General features: G+C 41.3%; 1 protein-coding gene across 1 annotated transcript in view; it reads right to left on the bottom strand.

The window, feature by feature from the left end:
• GALNT17 (polypeptide N-acetylgalactosaminyltransferase 17) overlaps nt 1-25,782 on the bottom strand; it is a 425,502-nt gene that overhangs the window by 4,152 nt on the left and 395,568 nt on the right. The window contains exons 9-10 of the mRNA XM_070730672.1: nt 24,641-24,736; nt 1,642-1,809 (exon numbers count right to left, since the gene is read on the bottom strand). Of these exons, the coding sequence (XP_070586773.1) occupies nt 1,642-1,809; nt 24,641-24,736 (264 nt within the window). The remainder of the gene's footprint in view (nt 1-1,641; nt 1,810-24,640; nt 24,737-25,782) is intronic.

Genomic DNA, 25,782 nt, shown 5'->3' with positions numbered 1-25,782 from the left:
GCTGGATGCATTATTTTAGGTGTGGTCTTAGTAAGGCTTTATAGAGTGGTATACTTCTCATCCAAGAAACTTAATCTATTTTATATAACAAGGCCGAAATGGGACCATCCTAGTCTCCCGGGTACAGGTATGACGGTCTTGGGACCTCGTCGGAACGTCGCCAGAAATTTCCAAATCCTACACGGGAAGAAACCCGAATATACCAAGACCGTCATACCTGTACCCGTGAAAATCTAAGAAAACCACACACACACACACACACACACACACACATATATATATTCTGTTATTTGATGTTTTTTTTAACTACCTTTTTTTTTTTACAGAAATTTAAGGAAATTGGTTATAACCTTCTAGAAATGGCAGACCTCTCAGACTTTCAAAGAGGCCAAATTGTTGGTGCTCGAATGGCAGATGCTAGTGTAACAGAAAGTGCCCAAATGTTTGGCGTTTCAAGAGGTCATGCCTCAAAAATAATGGCTGCTTTTGAAAGAGAAGGGAAAACATCCTCAGCCAAGCACAGGTCTGGTCGAAAGTCAAAGTTGTCTGAGAGAGACCGTCGGACTCTAAAGCGAATTGTAGAGCGGATTGCAAGACCGCAGCTCCTAAAATCACTGCAGAGCTCAATAGACATGTACAGAACCCAGTTTCCACAAAAACTGTTCAAAGGGAGCTTCACAAATCTGGATTCCACAGAAGAGCTGCAAGGTGGTTCCATTTTTCTGTCCACCCTCTGTGTGTGTGTGTGTGTGTGTGTGTGTGTGTGTGTGTGTGTATATTGTCAAACATGTATAGCATGGTAGTAGTTTGTATAAACATAAATAAAAAGTAACGATAAAAGAGGACAATAGGACAGTAGGACAGGAACAGTAGGCACAGTGGTGTGTTTATGCACACCCCTTACAGACCTCTTAGAAATGGGGAGAGGTCGATTGTAGACAGTCTAAGGTTAAAGTTTTTGGGGTTTGTGGAAGAAACCACAGAGTTTCCAGGCATTGATCCCTCTATTGCTGAAGTTGTATTTTCTTTCGTCACGTTTGGACCCGTTTACATTTCGTTTGAATCTATTACATGCTCGTGTATTGCTGTGGTTGAAGATGAAGTAATCATTAACAATTATGATGGGATGATGGGATGGAGGGAAAGATTACTTCTGACATCCCAACTTCCCATTCAGTCCTATCTGATGAAGCTTCCTGGATGAGAAGCAAAACCTCTTTTTCTTCCTCAAAGGGGGAAAAAAAATCTCCAGTTGCCTTTTGAAAAAAGCACTTTTGAAATAACCTGGATGACTGAGAATCTCTATGGACACCCAGCCCCAACCTAAAAGTATTTTAGAAACAGCTGGCTGGGGGAAAAAAGGAATGTAGATTAGAAAGCTTAGGGTATGGATCTTCTGAGAATAAGCATCATCTTTGCAGAAAAGCTGTAAAGGTCATCAAACCCCTTCTTGTGCTTTTTTTTAATTGGAAGAGGATGGCTTACAGAAGGGAAGATATGGCTAAGGCTTAACCTTATAGTTATTAATATGCTCCAGCAGCAGAGGTGATTTTGAACATGGACTGTTGCTGGGGAAAAAAAAGAAATAAAAGGCTTATCACAAACAATTCATATGAAAATACTTGCAAAAAAAGCATAAACCTGTATGAAATTCCAACGCTTATGGAGGCTGCTCTTGACTTTCTCGCAGTCGAGTAGCTGAGGGAGCTTACTCTTCACGTTATCCACCAAGCAGCGGGTATCTGGGAGCAGGACTGTGGTCCCAAGAGCTCCTAAATGCAGGAATCCTTCTTTGGTGTAGCGAGCAAGCTAGGGAAGGAAGAGAGAGAAAGAAAGAGCCAGGTTTAGAGAGGAGAATGTTATCTACTGCAGAACCAAACATGGTCTGGCAGTGAAAGATAATATGGATTATTATGATCTTTCATGAGGTTTTGCTCTGGTGAAACTCCATTTCAAGTACTACGCAAAGCTCTGGGCAAAGGTTCAGAGAAACAAAAAGAATCCGAACCTCATATATAAACTGAATAAACAAAATCTCACAGCCAACCCCCGCTCAGTAAAAGACCTTGGAATACTAATATCAAATTATCTAAGTGCCAAAGCCCACTGCAACAATATAGCCAAGAAGGCTTCAAGAGTTGTTAACCTGATCCTACGCAGCTTCTGCTCTGGCAATCTCACGCTACTCACCAGAGCCTACAAAACTTTTGCCAGACCCATCCTTGAATACAGTTCATCTGTCTGGAACCCATACCACATCTCGGACATCAACACCCTTGAAAATGTCCAAAGATACTTCACCAGAGGAGCCCTTCACTCCTCCACTCGAAACAGAATAGCCTACGAAAGCAGACTATCAATCCTAGGTCTAGAAAGCTTGGAACTACGTCGCCTAAAACACGATCTAAGTATTGCCCACAAGATCATATGCTGCAATGTTCTACCTGTCAATGACTATTTCAGCTTCAATCACAACAACACAAGAGCACACAACAGATTCAAACTTAATATGAACCACTCCAAATTTGACTGTAAAAAATTTGACATTAGCAACCGAGTTGTCGAAGCGTGGAACTCATTACCTGACTCAGTAGTGTCAACCCCTAACCCCAAACATTTTTCCCTTAGACTATCCACGATTGACCTATCCAGGTTCCTTAGAGGTCAGTAAGGGGTGTGCATAAGTGCACCAGTGTGCCTTCCGTCCCCTGTCCAGTTGTCTCTCCTTATCTCATTTATCTTTTCTTCCTTTCAAATATGTTCACCTATACATTTATATCTTTTCTTCTATTCTCTTCTTTACTTATATTATTACATATCTTTCTCTTCAATGTGTATTATGTATTGGATAAAATAAATAAATAAATAAAATAAATAAATAAAACCATGGAGAAGGTCCAGAGAAAGATGATAAAGGATAACCAGGGGATTCAGCCTTACAAAGAGTGATGGGTATGTGTGGTGAGTGACTAGCATTCTTGCAATCCATGCCTACAGTACGACAGGCTCCTGTGTCATCAACCATGGTGGTCCATTGGTCAAAGTAGTGGACTATAAATAGCTGTACAGTGGAACCCCGACATACGAGCTGCTCTACTTACGAGCTACTCGAGATAAGAGCTGGGAGGGGAGAGACATTTTTGTTCGTCTCCCGAGCTCAAATCCGCGATACGAGCTGAGAAGAGCTGGGTTGGCTTACTTTCCTTCCTTCCCGCACTGATGCAAAGCCACTCGAACAAAGCGTCACGCCCCTCTGATGCTTTCGGCGGCTTCCGAAGCGACGCTGGGCTCTTTTGCCGCCAAAAGCGTCAGGGGGGCATGACGCTTTGTTCGAGTGGCTCTGCATCAGCGCGGAAAGGAAGGAAAGTAAGCCAGCCCGGCTCTTCTCGGCTCGTATCCCGGCACTTGGTGAGTGGAGAGGCGGTCGCCTCCCCTGCCGCCCCACTCTGGGGGTCCTTGGCTTCTGCTGGGGGTGGGGGGATCCGAACGCTGTTTTGAATTTCACATTCTGAGTGGGCTATCAGGGAGATAGGAAGCCCCCCAGGCCGGCAGCGACCTTTTAAAACAGCCGCACCGCTTCCGAGCTAACTCCTGAGGCGTGGAAGTTCGCCTTTGGCGTTTGGCTTCAGAAGCGGCGCGACTGTTTTAAAAGGTCGCTGCCGGCCTGGGGGGCTTTCCAGAACCCCCCCAACCCCCAACCCAGGTTCGGTGGGGGGCTAGGAAGCCCCCCAGGCCGGCAGCGACGTTTTAAAACAGCCGCGCCGCTTCTGAAGCCAAACGCCAAAGGCGAACTTCCGCGCCTCAGGAGTTAGCTCGGAAGCGGCGCGGCTGTTTTAAAAGGTCGCTGCCGGCCTGGGGGGGCTTCCTAGCCCCCCACCGAACCCGGGTTGGGGGTTGGGGGGGTTCTGGAAAGCCCCCCAGGCCGGCAGCAACCTTTTAAAACAGCCGCGCCGCTTCTGAAGCTAAACGCCAAAGGCGAACTTCCGCGCCTCAGGAGTTAGCGGCGAAGTAACGTGAAGGATTGGAAAGCTGAAACCGCCCGGTTTCAGCTCCCCAATCCTCCACGTTACTTCGCTCCTGTCCTGGCTAAATCGTGTGGCAGCAAACATGCTTTGGGGGTTTGGCTGGGGGGGAGGGAGTTAGGAAGGTGCAAAGCATGTTTGCTCCCACGGGGAAGGGAAAAGGCGGCAGATTAAGCCCTTCCCTGTGCTTCGGAAGCCGCTGACGCGCTCCTCTGACGGCGTTCGGCGGCTTCCGAAGCACAGGGAAGGGCATTGAAAAGGCGCGATGCTTTTCCGGGCAGCCGGCTTGCTGGCCGGAGAAGCGAGCGATCCGGGAGTCCATGAGGGGGAGAGAAAGAGAGAGGGGGGGAGGAGAGAGAAAGAGAGGGATAGAAAGAGAGAGAGAGTGAGAGATGCTCAGTGAGCCTTTCTTTGAAGTTGCCTTTCTTTCTTTCTTTCTTTCTTTCTTTCTTTCTTTCTTGCTCTTTTTCTTTCTCTCTTTTACCTTCCCTTCCTCTATTTCTTCTTTTCTTTCTCCTTCCCACCTTCTTCCCTCCCTCCCTCCCTTCACTCATTCCTCTCTTACTCTCCCCTTTCATAAGTTTCCTTGCTTCCTTCCTCTTTTCCTGTCCCTTCCCCCTTTCTTTCTTTCTTTCTTTCTTTCTTTCTTTCTTTCTTTCTTTCTTGCTCTTTTTCTTTCTCTCTTTTACCTTCCCTTCCTCTATTTCTTCTTTTCTTTCTCCTTCCCACCTTCTTCCCTCCCTCCCTCCCTTCACTCATTCCTCTCTTACTCTCCCCTTTCATAAGTTTCCTTGCTTCCTTCCTCTGTTCCTGTCCCTTCCCCCTTTCTTTCTTTCTTTCTTTCTTGCTCTTTTTCTTTCTCTCTTTTACCTTCCCTTCCTCTATTTCTTCTTTTCTTTCTCCTTCCCACCTTCTTCCCTCCCTCCCTCCCTTCACTCATTCCTCTCTTACTCTCCCCTTTCATAAGTTTCCTTGCTTCCTTCCTCTGTTCCTGTCCCTTCCCCCTTTCTTTCTTTCTTTCTTTCTTTCTTTCTTTCTTGCTCTTTTTCTTTCTCTCTTTTACCTTCCCTTCCTCTATTTCTTCTTTTCTTTCTCCTTCCCACCTTCTTCCCTCCCTCCCTCCCTTCACTCATTCCTCTCTTACTCTCCCCCTTTCATAAGTTTCCTTGCTTCCTTCCTCTGTTCCTGTCCCTTCCCTCTTTCCTTCCTTCCTTCCCACCCTCTGTCCATTCATTCACCCATTCCTCTCTTGATCGCTTAAAGCCGGTCCCTGGTGCAAAAAGGGTTGGGGACCTCTGTCCTACAGGATTGGGTGGCAGAGAAGTTGAACATATGTAAATTTAAAAGTTTAAGAAAGTTTACAAGTTAAGTGAAAGAAACTTCATTATTCATTTATATGTACATGTACATTTCTTCATTAAAAACATGTCTTTCTGCATAATTTAGACTAACTTTGTGAGTTTTTTGAGGGCTGGAACCAATTAAAATTACTTACATTAATTCCTATGGGGAAAAGTCGTTCGAGATAAGAGCTGCTCGACTTAAGAGCCCAGGTCCGGAACGAATTAAACTCGTATCTCGAGGTACCACTGTATTGCATTCAAAGTTTTAAACTGTTTTAAACCGGCCCTCTGGAATCAACTCTCTCTGGAGATCAGAACTGCCCCCACCCTCCTTGTCTTTCATAAATTACTCAAGACCCACCTATATCGCCAGGCATGGGGGAACTGAGACACCTCCCCCAGGCTTTTATATTTTATATTTGGTATGTATGTGTTGTTTGATTTTAAATGAAGGGGTTTTATATTTTTTCTCTTTTAATAATAGATTTGTTCCATTGTAACATTGTTTTTATTATTGTTGTGAGCCGCCCCGAGTCTTCGGAAAGGGGCGGCATACAAATCTAATAAATTATTATTATTATTATTATTATTATTATTATTATTAATCTAATACATATAATGATTTCAAGGTGGGATTAGTAAAATATTATAGGTATTAATAGATATGTGAAGAGGTGGGATTTGGGTGGGGGAAGGGATGGGTAGTGGACGGGGAAGGGTAGTATCTGCAGAATAGCAGGCGTTGGTGTTTAGCAACTTGTTGTTTGTGGTGTGTGGTGAATGTCGGAGATAAAGATAGATCAGAGTTGATTTGTTGGTATTTATGCATGTGTATCAGTAGGATTAAACCCAGACAGTGTATGGAAAACAATTGGGGTTTTCTATAGAGGTGTTTGAATTTGAGTTGTAGTCATTTTGACCACAGGTCTTTGTTAACATATATGTTTTTTATAATGTCGGGGCCATGTTGTCCACCAAAAAGAGTGTGATTTGGTAATCCAAATCACGCTCTTTTTGGTATGAAGAAGGCGTGAGTGATCTAAGTGAAGAGGAATTGGATTGTGACAACATTTTTGTAATGGACAACGAGGAACCCACTACCATAGCTGATTCTGACATTAGTGATCATGAAACTCCAATGAAATTGATGACCAGGTACAATCTACACTGTGCAATAATTTATATGGCAAGAACAAATTCCAATGGTCTTCTGCATCTTTTGGAAGCAATGGATCCAGAACTACTTGTCACAATATTGCATTGCAATTACCTGGATTATGGCCAGGAGCTAGAGTGGAACCTTATGACCTCATGTCTGTAATAGTGTATAGTATGTCTGTGATTAAGAGGCAGAGACAGAAAGCTTGATTGTCCTTTCACTGAAAAACAGTGGATAAACATCATTCCAAGGAATGGAACTCAAGAAGAATCTTCTACATATTGAAAGGAATATATGGTACAATTATCTCCCTTTTTTTTAAATAATTGCATAATTCCATACAATAGAAATCTAGCACAGCCTTAAGCCAGGGATGGGAAACCTTATTGGCAGATACTGCTGAATTAAAATTCAATGCTTCTTTCAACCTTTGAATATGCCAATTGTGGGCTCTTGGGAGTGGCACACTGGAGTATTAGTGGTTCACTTTTTGGACAATCAATTTGTAACAAAAGACATTGAGAGTTAAGGCAATGTTTCTTACCATGAGGAATTTTGCAAGTTGAGTTAATTAAAGGCGAATGGAAGGATGGAGAATTCCACAACCATAGAACATAGTACCCAAATCATGTTTTTTTTTTTAAAAAAATAATAATAACAAATCAATTTAAGATGTGGGATGAATTTCAGGCATGCCTCCCAGGAAGAAAATTGCTGGAAAAGTCTTTAAAGTACAAATATTAAAGATACAAGAACGACTAATCATGTTTAAAAAAGAATTACATTTTCTGAAATACAGAGCTTAACACAGATGGATGAAAAATCCTGTTCTCAAGAACCAGACCAGCTGCAGACTTCCATCATTTTAAGGTCAATAAAATAAGGACCCAGTTTGTTGGGGCAGGGGCAATATGCTGACTCTGTAAGCTACCGTATTTTTCGGAGTATAAGACATGCCTTTTTCCTCCCTAAAAGAGACTGATAATTTGGATGGGTCTTATACTATGAATGTAGCTTCCCCCACCTCCCTCCAGCCCTAACTAGCTGTTAACAATCTTCCCAGATCTTACCTTGCAGGCTCTTTCATTGTTTCTCTCTGGGAAGAATGTTTCCCAAGCCCTTATGTCTTTGCAGGATTTTTTTCATTCCTCTAACTTGCTCCGAATAAGTTTCTTTCCAGCCCTAACCAGGTGCTAATTATGTTCCCAGCTCTTACCCACTTGCAAGCTCTTTCATTGTTACCCTCTGCAAATAATGTTTTCCAAGCCCTAAGTCTTTGCGGGGTTTTTTCCCCATTGTTTTACTTGCTCCGAATGTTTATTTCCAGCCCTAACCAGGTACCAACAATGTTCCCAGCTCTTACTGACTTGAAAGCTCTTTCATTATTACTCTCTGTAAAGATTGTTTTCCAAGCCCTAAATCTTTGCAGGATTTTTTCCCACTGCTCTACTTGCTATGAACGTTTCTTTCCAGATGCTAATGATGTTCCCAGCTCTTTCAAGCTCTTTCATTTTTACTCTCTCCAAATAAAGTATTTTTAAAACCCTAACCGGAGGATAAAATAATGTGCTGGCTAAGGACGCTAGCCAGATGAATACCTGGTAAGCAGATTCTTTTCCCTATTTTCCTCCCCCAAAACTAAGGTGCGTCTTATATTCCAGTGCGTCTTATACTCTGAAAAATATGGTACTTTTGAGAGGGCTGTTAAGCACTGTAAATGGTATATGTCTAAGTGCTATTGCAACCTTTCTGAACTTTGTCTCAGCAATTTCTAAGTTATGTTTCTAAGCAGGGTAAAGTTTGGATCAATGTTTCTCAAACTTGGCAAATTTATGATCTGTGGACCACAACTCCAAGAACCTATCAGCTAAATGAGAAACTCATGCCTAATTGAATCTATCATCTAACTTTCAAAACTCTTGTAAAGATTTAAATATAATGTACGGGATTTGGGGGACATAGGCAGTATTGTATAAATATTCTGCTGCTGTTCTGTTCGGGTCGTATGTGACCCGAAACCAAGTTTGAGTCCCCTGTAAAACATTTTCCCTGCATATTGAAACTTGAAATTTCATGAATTTTCATCATTTCAGGGGTTCTCTCTATGAGAATTTTTTTTTGGGGGGGTGGGGGGCTTAGTTTTTGCTGGGCAAAAAAACTCCCTAATGTTATGTTCCCAGGTCTATTTGACCCGGACTGCAAATTGATCATTTTAGATACTTATATTTGGTCTTTTTGAAAGCTTTTTTCATCTGGAAACAAGTTTGAACATTTCTGCACACAATGGAATGAAAATTGAACTGACAAAATTAATCCTTATTGGTTTATTTTGCACATAAATGTGCCTCCCCCCCCATTTTTGTGAAAGTTTTTTCAATTTATGGATAGTTTTGCTTGCAAAATGCATTCTATTTTACTGGAGTTGGTGTGGGATTGGTAGCTTGAACATTTCTGAATATAAGAAAAATATAAAGGAACTGAAAAAAATGATTCTTACTGTTTTTTTAACATCAGAAATAAGGCCTCCCCCCCCCCCCTTGGCTGCTTGCAACCATTTTCACTTTTTATTTTTTTATGCTCCAAATCCGAAATATTCTTTAAAATCTTAGGCATTCATTTATTCAATTTAACAATGCTGATCATCAAAAAAATATTTGTGGGGGTGGGGAAAAATTTTTTTCTTGGCAAAAAAAAAGTCACGTTTACTCTGTTCGGGTCATATAGACCCGGATCAAAATGATTTTTTTTAGGTACTTGAATTTGGTCTTTTTGAAAACTTTTTCCACTGGAAAACTAGTTTGAACATTTATGAACATAATTATATGAAAATTGAACTGGAAAAATTGAGACTTATATTTTTATTTTGATCAAAAAGCCCCTCCCCCCATCCTTTTTGAATTTCGTGTCAATTTATATTTTTTAAGGCTACAAATCCCTAAGGAATTTTCCCCCAAAAGGTTTGATATACTAAATTGAATAATCCTGAACATAAGAAAAATATAAATGAACTGAAAAAAATGACTCTTATTGGTTTATTGTTTTATACTCAAGTATAAGCCTACTCGAGTATAAGCCTATTTGAGTATAAGCATGGGGGCCCATTTATGAGCAAAATAAACCAATAAGGATCATTTTTTCAGTTTAATTTTCATATCATTATGTTCAGAAAGGTTCAAGCTACCAATCCCACACCAAAATAGAATAGTAAAATAGAATGCATTTTGCAGGCAAAATTATCAATAAACTCAAAAGTTTTGATATACTAAATTGAACAATCCTAAACATAAGAAAAATAGAAATGAACTGAAAAAAAATGATTCTTATTGGTTTATTTTTGAATATAAGACCATATCATTTTATACTCGAGTATAAGCCTACTCGAGTATAAGCCTATTTGAGTATAAGCATGGGGGCCCATTTATGAGCAAAATAAACCAATAAGGATCATTTTTTTTCAGTTCAATTTTCATATCATTATGTTCAGAAAGGTACAAGCTACCAATCCCACACCAACTTTAGTAAAATAGAATGGATTTTGCAAGCAAAACTATCCATAAATTGAAAAAACTTTCACAAAAACGGGGGGGAGGCACATTTATGTGCAAAATAAACCAATAAGGATTAATTTTTTCAGTTCAATTTTCATTCCATTGTGTGCAGAAATGTTCAAACTTGTTTCCAGGTGAAAAAAGCTTTCAAAAAGACCAAATATAAGTACCTAAAATGATCAATTTGCAGTACGGGTCAAATAGACCCGGGAACATAACATTAGGGAGTTTTTTCGAACAGAACAGCAGGGTTATGTAGACTGCTACCTTTGCCAAGAGATAGCAGGGACAAGCTTGCCTTATCGTTTTTCAATTCTACATCTTTTATAGAGGAGTCCTTCTTTGTGCCCTAGAGAAATGCAATTAATCTTAATTAATATTAAATTGACACCAGCTGGAAAATTCTGCGAAAGACAAGAAGCCCAGAAATATAGTTGGCGCACTGCTAACTCCATTTGATCACTTTTGCTGGAAATTAATACTGAACATCTATCTTCCTTCATTATGGTTTTGGTCGAGGTCTGTGCGCTCACAGTGAGAGAAAGTTAATTATATTCTCTCACTCCCTTTTTTAAAAGGCTTTTAAAGGCTTAAAGCCTGGCCCCCGGGCTGCCCCTTGCCCAGGTTTGGAATGGCCTATAGCTGTGATGGTGAACCTCTGGCATGCAGAGCCATTTCTTAGGGCACACAAGCCATTGCCTTATGTCAGCTCCAGCCCACATGTTGGCCAGCTGATTTTTGGTCTTTCAGAGGGTGGAGGAGGCTGTTTTCACCCAACCCAGGCTTCAGGAAAGCCTTGAGATCCTGTGGATGGCAAAAGACAAGTCCAATGGGCCCACAGGAAGTTTGGAAATGAACTTCCAGTAGGCCTGTTGGGCCATTTTTTGCACTCCCCAGGCTTCAGGAAAGCCCTAAGAACCCGTGGAGGGTGGAAAATGAGCCCAATGGGCCTACAGGAAGTTTGGAAATGAACTTCCAGTAGGCCCGTTGGGCCATTTTTCACCCTCCCCGGGTTTCAGGAAAGCCTCAAGAGCCTGTGGATGGTAAAAAACGAGCCCAAGAGGGCTAACGGAAGTTCAGAAATGAACTTCCAGTAGGCCCATTGGACTATTTTTCGCCCTCCCCAGGTTTTAGGAAAGCGTCCTTCAGCCTGGGGTAGACAAAAATGGCCCAACAGGCCTACCAGAAGTTCTGAGGCTTCAGTGAGGCCTGTGTACACACACGGGAGTATGTGTGTGGAGTGGGGGGGGGGATTGTGCACGCATGTGCTGGGGGAAGGGCATTGCATTATGGTTGTGGGCACACACACACACACACGTGTGTGCGCACCCTTTTGGCACTTGAGCAAAAAAAGGTTCGTCATCCCTGGGTTATAGCAAGTCAGAACTAGAGAATATCGGTTTAGAATGGCCCCAAACCTTATCATTATAAAATCAGCATAATTCAGAGTGCAGTTGTGTCCTGTAAAGGAATTACGGAAATTAAGCTGTTGTATATTAACTTGCAATATGTTGATATGATTTGTTTCTGTTTATTAATCAAAATTTCCCTGGCAGCTCATCACGAGGAAAGTGGAAGACAGCAATCACTCAATTATATGAGTTTAAAAATCGCACTGCCAATCAGAGCTTTCTTACTCCTCCCTCCAAAAGAACATAAACACTATGTGTGCTACTTTCCATGAGAGAATTAGCTGCATTGAAAGAAACAAATTGTATGTGTCCATAGCTGGCCTAAAAACCCAAGCACCTCACATACCATAAGATGTTGCAGATTAAGTTTTTGAGACATGTTGACTCATGAAGACAGATGGATTTATTTCTAGGAGTCTCAGAATTCCTGGATATGTGTGTTCTAATAAGGATTTGGTAGGTTCTGCATTGTGTACTCTATATACTGCAAAACGCTTCCCTCCCCTCACAAAAGAATGGAATCTAAAGTCCTGTCCAGCCCAGAACATTATCTAAATGAGAATAGGCCAATGAGGCCAATGGGAATAACTGACTCATAATGGTCAGGGCAGTTTTATCCTTCCATGCTACTTTCTGGGTAGAGAAGGGTAGAACAGAACAAAACAGAATAGAATAGAACAGAATAACAGAATCGTGCTGCCTGCTTGAGCAGGGGACCCTATACTAGAGGTCAGTAAACTTAAACCCTCAAAGAGCCATTTGGACTCATTTCCCACAGGGAAAAAAACATCAGAAGCCACAAAACCTGGATGTGCGTGGCATTTGCGATGCTGCGATTTCGCTGAGGCTCCCCATGCTGGGAAACCCCACCTACGGACTTCCGTTGTCAGTAAAGCACCCATTTTTGTGATGCTGGGATTCCCCTGCAGCATCGCAAAAATGTGGAAGTCCGGAGGTAGGGTTTCCCATGGAGGGGAGCCTCAGGGGAATCCCACCAGCACGAAAATGGGGGCTTCGGATGGCAAAAGGGGTGAATTTTGGGCTTGCACGCATTAATCACTTTTCCACTGATTCCTATGGGAAACATTGTTTCGTCTTACGAACTTTTCACCTTACGAACCTCGTCCTAGAACCAATTAAGTTTGTAAGACAAGGTATCACTGTATTAGCCTTTTCCCCTCAACCTGACCAGGGGTGGTTTCTACTTACCTTCCCTACTGGTTCGCCTTGTGACAGAAGTGCATTCCTTGGAAATGACCCTTCTGTACATGCACAGAAGCCTTTGCACATGTGCAGAGGGTTTCTTTTTGCAATCTATGTAACTGGAGGAGTGGTTTGGGAGCGTCGACACCAGTTATTGCTACATGTTTGGCGAGTGGCAGCAAATATCCGCTACCAGTTCTAAAAAACTAGTATGAACCTGTTCTGTCGGGCTCTCTGGTGCACTCCTCCCAAAAATTCACAGGTACAAATTTCAGACACACACACGTTTGAAAATTCAAAACAATGTTCTTTATAATGAAAATTCACTTAAAAACCAAGCCCTCTTTTGGTATAGCAAAGAGCACTCATCTCCAAACAAACTGGTAATTTGTACAAGTCCCTTATCAGTTCTGTGATACTTAGCTTGCAGCTGTGAGGCAATTCACAGTCCTTCTTCTTTCACAAAGTGTAACACACTTTGCTCTGGTTTAGTTTCAAAGTGGGGGAAAATCAGCACACAAAGGGTCAAAGTCAGTAAAGCAGTCACGAAACACAACGATCAGATAATCCTCCACAATGGCCAAACCCACAGGCTGCTATTTATAGCAGCCTCACTAATTACCACAGCCCCACCCAACCACAGGTGGCTTCATTTTCTTTGATAATAATCTCTCAGTTGTTGTTGCCTATGCATCGCTCTCCGCATGCGTGGCTGTATCATTAACTCTTGTTCTGAATCCAAGGAGGAGCGAGATAATTGATCTCCTTCTGTGCTGTCTGCCACACTCTCCTCCTCCCTGTCACTCATGTCTTCTTGGTCAGAGGAGCCTTCATCAGCAGATTCCACCGGGGGCAAAACAGGCCTGCAGCATGTGGATGTCTCGCCCACATCCACAGTCCTTGGGGCAGGAGCAGGGCCAGAGCTAACCACAACAGAACCGGCAAAAACCCGCCACTGAACCTGACCTTGGGACGTTTTCTCCTCTAAGCATGGATCTCTGCAGTGTCTAGTTAAAAAGAAATATGTAAATCCTGAAGGAATGCAAAAGAAAAAAGAAAAAAAAATCCTTAGAAGCAGGAACATCCTCAAGTTCAAAATGGTGGTCTATATCCGTGCGATTGAAACTTGGATCATATTCTCCTGGGCACCATGTCCACCTTTTCAATCACAGATATTCATTTCTCTAAGGATTTTTATTTTTTATTTTTTGCTTTTCTTCAACATTTTTCATATTTGTTCATGCCGGCGATCAGATTTTAACTGCTTGAAGCCAAGGTAGGCGTGCAAACCAGAATGCAATTTACAGCTCAAGATGGATGGCTCCAAGATTGAACATTCTTGTTAATCTCTCATTTCATCGACAGGTATTTATGATCAGGAATCAAATTAAAATGGGTGAAAATTTAGGCTCAACCCCCACCTGCACCCACCCCCACCAGCCTATTTGTCAGAATAACTTCGGTTTTACAGCTTCTATGCAAATCAATAACCGCCTTGATTTGCTGTCTTGTTTGTTTTTAAAGACACGATACAAATGAATAGAAGATCAGCGAGGCTGGGTGGGGAGGGCGAAGGATGCTTCTTGCTATCTAGCAATGAAAATAAATGGAAAAAAGAAGGTGGGAGGGAGGAAGGGAGAGAGAGAGAGAGATCAGGGAACGGGAAACAGCTTTGAGCTTCTTTGACAGATGGGTTGAAAGAAGCAAGCATCAGCCCCAAATTTTAATTCAAGAAATCAAGCAGTAGAAGAAAAGTTGTTTTGTTAAAAAGAGTGACTGGGGGCGGAGAGCGGGAGGAACTAACCATACAAGCCAGCTCTGGATAACAAATAATTTCTTTGGGGCATTCAGCTACAAGCGCAGAATAAGCAAACAGTATAGAAATTATTTTATTTCCCTTTCAACTGAGATATTTCAAACGTATGATGCGAGGCTTCTGTGGCAGCCCTCTAGAACTGGGTTAAGACACCCTCCCAGCCCCCGCTCTATTCTCCATCTTAATTAATCCCGTTGATTGATGAATTTATGGGGAAATATTTCGATCGATTCAGAAAAGCCCAAACGATCAGAGATCCATGGAAAGATTGTGTACGTGGTGAGGTTGTGCTGCTCTTTGGATTCTGAATGGAAAAGATGGAAAGGCAGGCAGGACACATCCATCCACAACTCCTTAAATGAACCTCTACCCTCCACATTGGCAAAAATAATCCTAACCGCACATACGAACTGAATAAGCAACCTCTCACGGCTAACCCACATTCTGTAAAAGACCTTGGAATACTAATATCGAATGACCTAAGTGCTAAAGCCCACTGCAACAATATCACCAAAAAAAGCCTCTGGGATTGTTAATCTGATCCTACACAGCTTCTGCTCAGGCAATCTCACTCTACTCACAAGAGCCTACAAAACTTTTGCCAGACCCATCTTAAACTACTGCTCATCTGTCTGGAAACCATACCACATCTCACACATCAACACCCTTGAAAATGTACAAAGATATTTCACCAGAAGAGCCCTTCACTCCTCCACTCGAAACAGAATATCCTACGAAAATAAACTTACAATCCTAGGCCTAGAAAGCCTAGAACTACGGCGTCTAAAACATGATTTGAGTATTGCCCACAAGATCATATGCTGCAATGTCCTACCAGTCAATGACTACTTTAGCTTCAACCGCAACAACACAAGAGCACCTAACAAATTCAAACTCAATACGAACCGCGCCAAACTTGACTGTAAAAAATATGATTTCAACAATCCAGTTATCGAAGCGTGGAACTCATTACCGGACTCAATTGTGTCAACCCCTAACCCCCAACACTTCTCCCTCAGACTCTCCACGATTGACCTCTCCAGATTCCTAAGAGGCCAGTAAGGGGCGTACATACGTGCACTGGTGTGCCTTTCGTCCCCTGTCCAATTGTCTTTCCTTTCTTTCACCTATCTTATATATTCTCTTCCTGTCTTATTTCCTCTCCTCTAAGCCCATTTTCACCCTTTTTATATTATCACATGTCTATTTTCTTCCTATGTACTTGTGTATTAGACAAATGAATAAATAAATAAAAATAAAATATCAGAATAACAGAGTTGGAAGGGATCTTGGAGGTCTTCCAATACAGGGGTTGGCTGAGGAATTCTGGGAATTGAAGTCTGCACATTGCCACGGTTAGAGACCCCCGTTGTAGAACATCTTCTAATGCATCTTCTTACTGACCTGTCCCTAAGCTGCAAAAGCAACCATCTGATACTAGGAGAAGATACATAGTTGACCTGTGGACTTCAGCTTCCATAATTCCTCAGCCAATTATGGTGGGTAGGGAATTCTGGGAGTTGAAGTCCACACGTCTTAAAGTTACCAAGGTTGGAGATTCCTTATTTATTTGTTTGTTTGTTTGTTTGTTTATTTATTTATTTATTTATAAAAATTATTTACTTACTTACTTACTTACTTACTTACTTACTTACTTACTTACTTACTTACTTACTTACTTACTTATTGGATTTGTATGCCGTCCCTCTCCGTGAACTCAGGGCAGCTAACAACAGTGGTAAAAACAACATGTGACAATCCAATACTGAAAACAGCTAAAAACCCTTGTTATAAAACCAATCATACATACAAACATACCATGCATAAATTGTAGAAGCCTAGGGGGAAAGAATATCTCAGTTCCCACATGCCTGATGGCAGAGGTGGGTTTTAAGGAGCTTACGAAAGGCAAGGAGGGTGGGGGCTATTCTAATCTCTGGGGGGAATTGGTTCCAGAAGGCCAGGGCTGCCACAGAGAAGGCTCTTTCCCTGGGTCCTGCCAAATGGCATTGTTTAGTTGACGGGACCCGGAGAAGGCCCACTCTGTGGGACCTAACTGGTTGCTGGGATTCGTGCGGCAGAAGGTGGTCCCGGAGATAATCTGATCTGGTGCCATGAAGGGCTTTATAGGTCATAACCAACACTTTGAATTGTGACCGGAAACTGATCAGCAACCAATGCAGACTGTGGAGTGTTGGAGTAACATGGGCATATTTGGGGAAGCCCATGATTGCTCTCGCAGCTGCATTCTGCACGATCTGGAGTTTCCGAACACTTTTCAAAGGAAGCCCCATGTAGAGAGCATTGCAGTAGTCGAGCCTCGAGGTGATCTTCTAATGCATCTTCTTACTGACCTGTCTTGAAGCTGCAAAAGCAACCATGTGATACTAGCAACTAAAGGCCTGGTGGAAAAATAAGGGTTTTTTTTTAAAAAAAACATAATCTCTTGAAAAATAAGAAGGGAGGGCATTTGCGAAGACCTTTGGAAAGCTGTGCATGGTCAGCAGAGAGAATATCTTCCATCTCTTCCAGGTCCTATAAAGAAAACCCTACACAAATGGTTATTCAACATCTTCTTTAAAACTACATAGAAACATAGAAGATTGACGGCAGAAAAAGACCTCATGGTCCATCTACTCTGCCCTTATACTATTTCCTGTATTTTATCTTAGGATGGATATATGTTTATCCCAGGCATGTTTTAATTCAGTTACTGTGGATTTACCAACCACGTCTGCTGGAAAGTTTGTTCCAAGCATCTACTACTCTTTCAGTAAAATAATATTTTCTCATGTTGCTTCTAATCTTTCCCCCAACTAACCTCAGATTGTGCCCCCTCGTTCTTGTATTCACTTTCCTATTAAAAACACTTCCCTCCTGAAACTTATTTAACTCTTTAACATATTTAAATGTTTGATCATTTCCCCCCTTTCCCTTCTGTCCTCCAGACTCTACAGTATAAGCAGTATATAAGATATTGACAAAATTGAACGGGTCCAAAGATGGGCTACAAGAATGGTGGAAGGTCTTAAGCATAAAACGTATCAGGAAAGATTTAATGAACTCAATCTGTATAGTCTGGAGGACAGAAGGAAAAGGGGGGACATGATCGAAATATTTAAATATGTTAAAGGGTCCAGGAGGGAAGTGTTTTTAATAGGAAAGTGAACACAAGAACAAGGGGACACAATCTGAAGTTAGTTGGGGGAAAGATGAGAAGCAACAGGAGAAAATATTATTTTACTGAAAGAGTAGTAGATCCTTGGAATAAACTTCCAGCGGACGTGGTAGATAAATCCACAGTAACTTAATTTAAACATGCCTGGGATAAACATATATCCATCCTAAGATAAAATACAGAAAATAGTATAAGGGCAGACTAGATGGACCATGAGGTCTTTTTCTGCCATCAGACTTCTATGTTTCTATGTTTCTATAAGTCTAAATGCTATTGCTACTTCATGAAGACCTAAATGGGATTCAAGGAACCATGGTTTGCTTTCCCTTTACAGTTTTTCTCCTTTCTAGTAGGAGTCAATGACTTTTTAGGTGATTGTCACTCCATTTCAAGCAATTTTCTAAATGCTAAAAGTCAACACATTTAAATATTCCTGAAACGTGTGTTCTTATTTGAGAACACAGAGATATTTCCAGACTGAGTCCATTTCTTAGAGTTTTAAATTGCTTTTAAATTAGACGGATAGTGCCCAGCATGGACTATCATCTCATCTATTTTTGTGACGCCAGGATGACAAGAAAGAGAATTGGAACTTTTTCAGAGCTTCCTTTGTTCCCAACTGTAACATTAGAAACAACCATTGCAATATTTATGTGTAAAATCTGTAAAAAAAAAATACTTAATCTCACCTGAATTTAGGACAAAACTGGGCTGTCTATTAGAGTTTTTTTTTCTTTAAAAATTAATCATTTTGAGCTTGTTGCATTTCAAGCTTACAATATTTTGTACAGTTCTAACTGTGTAACAGGGCTATGCAATTGCCAGCCTTGCTTGCAAGCACGTTTTTTAAAAAAGTCATTAGTGTACTTCAGCATTTCTGAACCCCAGCGATTTTAATAATAATAATAATAATAATAATAATAATAATAATAATAATAATAATAATTTATTAGATTTCTATGCCGCCCCTCTCCGAAGACTCGGGGCGGCTCACAACAACGATAAAAACGATATTATACTGGCACAAATCTAATATTAAAAAAACTAAAAACCCTATCATAATTAAAAACCAAACAGCACATACATACCAACCATAAATTATAATAAGCCTGGGGGAAAGGTGTCTCAAATCCCCCATGCCAGGCGGTATAGGTGGGTCTTAAGTAGTTTACGGAAGACAAGGAGGGTGGGAGCAGTTCTAATCTCCGGGGGAGTTGATTCCAGAGGGCCGGGGCCACCACAGAGAAGGCTCTTTCCCTGGGGCCCGCCAGATGACATTGTTTAGTCAACGGGACCCGGAGAAGGCCAACTCTGTGGGACCTTATCGGCCGCTGGGATTTGTGCGGTAGCAGGCAGTTCCGGAGGTACTCCGGAGGTCTGGATTTCAATAGCTAGAATTCTCCATCCAGCATGTTGAAATCCATATGTCTTAAACTTGTTGGGGTTCAGAAACACTGGTCTTGTTCATCAGCTACAGCTCCTCAACTTATGACAATAACTGGGACAAGAATTGCTACTGGTTTGGAACTGTGAACATGCACGGGGCGCTTCTGTACTTGTGCAGAACTTTCTGTGCATGCGCAGATCATGAGATGATGTTCGGGCAGTTGGGCAGAGCATCCCACCACCCCTGTTACAGGTTCACCCAAACCTGGGTGAATCGGTAGCAACCCACCACTGAGCCATACCCGATTTTACAACATTCTTTTTTTTTTTTTTGCCATACTTGTGAAGCAAATTACTGCATAGAAACATAGAAGATTGATGGCAGAAAAAGACCTCATGGTCCATCTAGTCTGCTCTTATACTGTTTTCTGTATCTTATCTTAGGATGGATATATGTCTACCCCAGGCATGTTTAAATTCAGTTACTGTGGATTTACCAACCACATCTGCTGGAAGTTTGTCCAAGCATCTACTACGCTTTCCGTAAAATAATATTTTCCCACACTGCATCTGATCTTCCCCCCAACTAACTTCAGATTGTGTCCCCTTGTTCTTGTGTTCACTTTCCTATTAAACCCACTTCCCTCCTGAACCTTATTTAACCCTTTAACATATTTAAATGTATCGATCATGTCCCCCCTTTACTTTCTGTCCTCCAGACTATACAGATTGAGTTCTTTAAGTCCTTCCTGATGATGATGATGATGATGATAATAATAATAATAATAATAATAATAATAATAATAATAATAATAATAATAATAATAATTTATTAGATTTGTATGCCGCCCCTCTCCGAAGACTCGGGGTGGCTCACAACAATAGTGAACAGTATATGGCAAATCCAATAATTAAAAACTCTGTCTAAAAACCCTTATCATTAAAAATAACCATACAACCCATGCTTAAGATCTTTCATCATTTTTGTAGCCCATCTTTGGACCCATTCAATTTTGTCTTTTTTTTTCTTTACTCATAAGTTTAAGCCATTCAATTTTGTCAATATCTTTTTATGGGTGAGGTCTCCAGAACTGAACACAGTATTCCAAATGTGGTCTCACCAGCGCTCTATACAGCAGGATCACAATCTCCCTCTTCCTGCTTGTTATACCAGGAAGTGGGAGACTGTGATCCCACTGCAGTTGTTAAATGAAACATGCAGTTGTGAAGGAAATCCTGTTCTCCCATTAACTTTGCTTGTCAGAAGCTGGCTAAGAAGGTTGGCAATTGCATGACACAAGGATGCTGCCCGCATCATAAATAAATGCTGATTGCCCAGTGCCTGAATTTTAATCGCATGACTGTCGGGATCGAGCAATGGTGCAAGAACTAGTTGTAAGTCATTTTCTTCAGTGCCACAGTGTAACTTTCAATCAATCAGTGATCATAATTGAAGTATAGTATTCCTTGTGTAGGTCAAGGGTCATATGGATGGGCATGCCCAGATACCACCTGAAACTGCACATGAGTGCTTTGTTCACATTATGCTGTTAGCTTAAGTTAGCATGTGTTTTGCTCAGGCTTTGCAATTACAGATTTCTGGGTAGGCCTGGAAAATTCAGGGAAAGTACATGTTCTCAGGAACAGACAGTATTGTATGAGATCATGAGAAGAGATGGGAGTACTAGCTGGCACCATTAAACACATTCTTTTACCTAGCTTTCTCAGAGGTTTCCTGTAAACTTCTATCATATACCTGCAGCGTTATCTATGATATATCGGCATGCTTATGAATGACAACATCATGTAGAACAGAGCATGTGTATTAGCTGGATTAGGTCATAGAGTACAGAGTATTATAAAAAGGTGCTGTGTGAAATAAGTTAGGATAAGTTTTAGGATTAGTTAGGATAAGTTTGGATAAATTGCTTCTTTTGGGTCTTTTGCCTTCATGGCCTTTTCTACTAATAAAATAAAGTCCTTGGCTTTTTTCACTCTGCAGTGATCTTCGTCTATCTTTGAATTCTTCGCAACAACACAACATTGAAGGACTACCTGTGTTCCATTATTTCCAAGCTCTGTTCATTAAGAACCAGAAGAAGAAGAAGAATTGTGTGGTATTAAAAGAGCTGGTTGACAGCCCGGAAAGACTTTTGGTTCTGTACTGTCACTGCTCTTGGAGGAAGGTGCTTCTTTGCAAATTACGTGTCATCCATCAGTGCTCCCGCTGGTCTTGGACTGGGCAGATTTTCATAACTGATACTGTGCAAGCTACATGGGGCTCTACTGAAAGGATGCCTGGAAAACCTCTATTGGAGCCAATCGTGGTGTCTGCTAAACTATCCTTGCCATTTATATCCCCCAAAGAGTAGCCAGCTGTCACTCTGAAGGATCCTGGTGTGACAAATTAAAATAAAACAGGAACTATTGGAATAAATTTGAGGTAGGAATAATGGCAAACTTCTTGGAGTTTCTACAGCAGAGTTTTGCACATAAGTCAGAAAAGAGAAAGCAGATGGAAATGCTTGAAGTTGCTAAAATAAAAAAGCCAAGCTGCATTAACAGAAGGATAAAATCAATAGCACGTGAAGTGTTAGTACTATTTTATAAGGGTAAGACCACGCTTGGAATACTGCATCCAGTTTTAGCCACCACAATATTAAAAAGATGCTGAGATTTTAGAAAGAGTGCAGAGAAGAGCAACAAAGAAGATTTGGGGACTGGAGGCTAAAATGTAAGAAGAATGGTTGCAGGACCTGGACATGGCTAGTCTAGTGAAGAGAAGGGCTGGGGGTGACGTGATAGCACTGTTTCAAAAACTAAGGGGCTGCCCAAAGAAGAGGAGGTCAACCTATTCTACAAAGCACCATTAGGCCAAATAAGAAGCAATGGATAGAAGCTAATTAAGGAGAAATCCAGGAGAAATTCCCTGATAGTTAGAACAATTAATCAGTGGAAGGACTTGCCTCCAGAAATGTAGGTGCTCCAACACTGGAGGTTTTTAGGAAGAGAATTGGACAATGCCTGAAATGCACTACCTGACTCTGTGGGTTTTTTCTCCAAGCCTCCCAAAACTTTAACCGTAGACTGTCTACTGTAGAAGTTCACCCCATTCCTAAGAGGTCTTTGAGGGGCGTGCATAAGCACTCTAGTGTGCCTGCCATCTCTGTCCTAATGTTCCCTTTTATTTGTATCCATTTTATGCATTCATAGTTATGTTTATATTTATATCTGTTATCTAATACATGCTCGATGAAATAAAATAATATATGGTAAGTAGAAAGAAAGAAAGAAAGAAAGAAAGAGAAAGAAAGAAAGAAAGAAAGAGAAAGAGAAAGAAAGAAAGAAAGAAAGAAAGAAAGAAAGAAAGAAAGAAGAAAAAAGAAAGAAGAGCACAAACTCTATTCATGTGTAGAAACTACATAGCAGTTGAACTTTGGGGAAAGAGAGAAAAAACAAAACAGCCCCTTGGAGATATAAATGCAAATGCAGAATTTCTTGTGACATTCCTGAATGTCAAACAGGAAAGAGCTCCATAAACTGAGATGCTTCTTGCTTGGAAACATTCTCGAAAGGGATGCACAAATGCCATTTCAAAAAAGGAATGCTTTCCTTATTCCATTGAAGGAGATCAAAATACTGATCCCAATTCTCCATGTTCTTGCTTGGAAATTATGTCCATAGTTAAATCTTTTGATACATCTTTGGGCTCAATTATAGTCAAAAGTTGAGGACCACCTACAGTGAGCAGTGGTTAGAATGCAGTATCGGAAGCTAATTCTGCCTATAGTCAGGAATTCAATTCTGACCCCTCACGGTTGACTCCATCTTCCATCTTTCTGAGGTGGGTAAAATGAAGACCCAGATTGTTGAGGGCAATAGGCTGATTCTGTAAACCGCTTAGAGAGTGCTGTGAAACACTATGGGACAGTATATAAGTGAAAGTTGTATTGCTACCGCCCATTTTGGTAATCCTAATTAATTAATTAATAATTTGGAATCAATCAATCAATTAATGAATAATTTGGGATCAATTAATTAATGTAATTAATTTTATATAAAGTAAATGTATAGGCTGCCCTTCTTCTGATAGACTCAAGGTGGCATACAAGGTTAAAAACAGAAATACAGAATTTAAAACCCCAAGAATAAAAACACTCATCCATCATTCATTCATAAATAGTGACCGGAGCAGATGTTGTCACTCAACACCCCCAGACCTACTGGCAAAGCCATATTTTTAAGGCCTTACAAAAGGCCAGGAGGGTGGGGGGAGTTAATTCCTGAGTACTGGAGCTGCCACAGAGAAGGCCCGTCCCCGCGGCCCCACCAGCCACCACTGCTTGGCTGATGGGACCTGGAGAAGGCCGACCCTGTGTGATCTGACCAACAGCTGGGACATATGAGGCAGAAGACGGTCCCATTGGCAGGCCAAAGTTTCTAAGTCCACATGATGGCTCTGTTAATATATCAAACTCTGGATGAGAGAATTGGACTGGAATCTGATTTATTTTCTACATGCTATTTGGGGCACTAACATCCATAAATAATCTGGTCCTAAGCCAAGGAGGCAGTAATGGGCAGCCAAGATTTTTACTGCCACACTGTGGGTGTGGCTTATTTTGTGGGTGTGGCTTGATGGTCATGTGACCAGGGGGGAGTAGCTTGAACAATCATAATTGTTTAAGTGAACTGTTAAGTCCTCGACTTACAACCTCCCCAGTGTCACTCTCTAGGGTGATTATTTATTTATTTATTTATTTATTTGTTTGTTTGTTTGTTTGTTTGTTCATTTATTTATTTGTTTGTTTGATTGATTGATTTTTATGCTGCCCTTCTCCTTAGACTCAGGGCGGCTTACAACATGTTAGCAATAGCACTTTTAAACAGAGCCAGCATATTGCCCCCACAATCTGGGTCCTCATTTTACCCACTTTGGAAGGGTGGAAAGCTGAGTCAACCTTGAGCCGGTGATGAGATTTGAACCGCTGACCTACAGATCTATAGTCAGCTTCAGTAGCCTGCAGTACAGCACTCTACCTGCTGAGCCACCCCGGCTCTTCTTTTTTTGCTTCGCGTTTCCCGTGCTCCCCTTCCTGGGTAGCCCCCTTCCTCAGGCTGGGTAGCTAGGCGAATGGGTGTCGATCAGATGTTGAAAAAAGATGGGTCTGTGCTAGTCTCCCTGCCACTTTCCAAAAGAAGAGGAGGAGGATGGGAGGGTGGGATGGTCAGCTGGAGCTGGGCACATAGCTTCATTTATGTTGTGAGCTGCCCCGAGTCCTTGGAGAGGGGCGGCATGCAAATCCAATAAATAAATAAATAAATTTCCACTGCTGGAACTGTGTTCCACCCCATCCTGCCTGCTGCCCACCCCTGCATGTAGGGCTTTATAGGTAATAACCATTGTGTCTGGAGACACAATTTAAAGTGTTCCCTAGAACCTTAGATTTGGAACATATTTAGTCCAACTTCCTTCTCAGTGCAGAATTCACCAGGGCTTCTTCATTAGTGCATGGGAAAATTTGCAGCATCCTTGTTGAAATCACATCATGGTAACCAAGTCGAATTCTAACCTGTGGCCCCCAGCCATGGCATGGATAGAGGATCGCCGTGTGATTTTCCTGTGGCCCTTGATCAAGGCAGACATCTTTTATCTTGTTGTTCCTCAGCTGTAACAAATCCAAAAACAGAATGTGAACTTGCAAGGCTATGATAAAGACATTCTGAGAAGTGTTTTCTAACAAATATTTTAGAATTACTGGATGGTTTATTGATTTGAGATGTGTTCAGATATTAGGAGCTCAGGTTGGTAGTTGGGCTGGTTTGAGCTCCGAGCTTGGCAATTTGGTTGCAAACGTTTCATCACCATTTGAGGAGACATCATCAGTGTGCTTTGAATTGTGTTCGTCTGTCAGAACATGGGTCTTTAAATAAATTTTTATGTGATGCAAATTAGTCTGAATGTTGTTTGTTACTTCTGAATCATGTTCTAATTGTTGATCAGTTATTGTTACTGGTCTTTCCCAAAATAAGACATCTCCTGATAATAAGCCCAATCAGGCTTTTGGGTGCATGGCAATAAGACAATAACAATAATAATAATATTGAAAGGGACATTGGAGGTCTTCTAGTTCAACCCATTGCCTAGATAGGAAACACTACACTACTTCAGGCATATGGTTATCCAACATCTTCTTAAAAACCTCCAGTGTTGGAGCATTCACAACTTCTGGAGGCAAGCTATTCCACTGATCAACCTTTCTGACTGTCAAGAAATTTATCCCTAGTTCAAAGTTGCTTCTCTCTTGTTCACCTTCCACCCATTGCTTCTTGTTCTACCCTCAGGTGCTTTGGAGAATAGGTTGACTCCTTCTTCTTTGTAGCAATTCCTGAGATATTGGAACACTGCTATCATGTCTCCCCTGGTCCTTCTTTTCATTAAACTAGCCACGCCCAGTTCTTGCAACCGTTCTTCATATGTTTTAGCCTCCAGTCCCCTAATCATCTTTGTCGCTTATTTCAAGGTTCAAAAAAATATAAGACAGGGTCTAATTTTCAGGGAAACATGGCACCGTGTGTCATGTAAGTACTGTCTGTGTGATGTAAAACAACAAAAAAAACAACAACCCTCCACTAATTTACATCACACAGAGGGTAATTAAACCATAGACCATGGCTCTGTAACAACAGCCAATCAACAATCAGACCATGACTT

Source organism: Erythrolamprus reginae, chromosome 1, assembly GCF_031021105.1.
Source record: "Erythrolamprus reginae isolate rEryReg1 chromosome 1, rEryReg1.hap1, whole genome shotgun sequence".
Classification (NCBI taxonomy): Eukaryota; Metazoa; Chordata; class Lepidosauria; order Squamata; family Dipsadidae; genus Erythrolamprus; species Erythrolamprus reginae.
The sequence above is the reverse complement of the archived record's forward strand: the minus strand, read 5'-3'. Positions and strand labels throughout refer to the sequence as shown.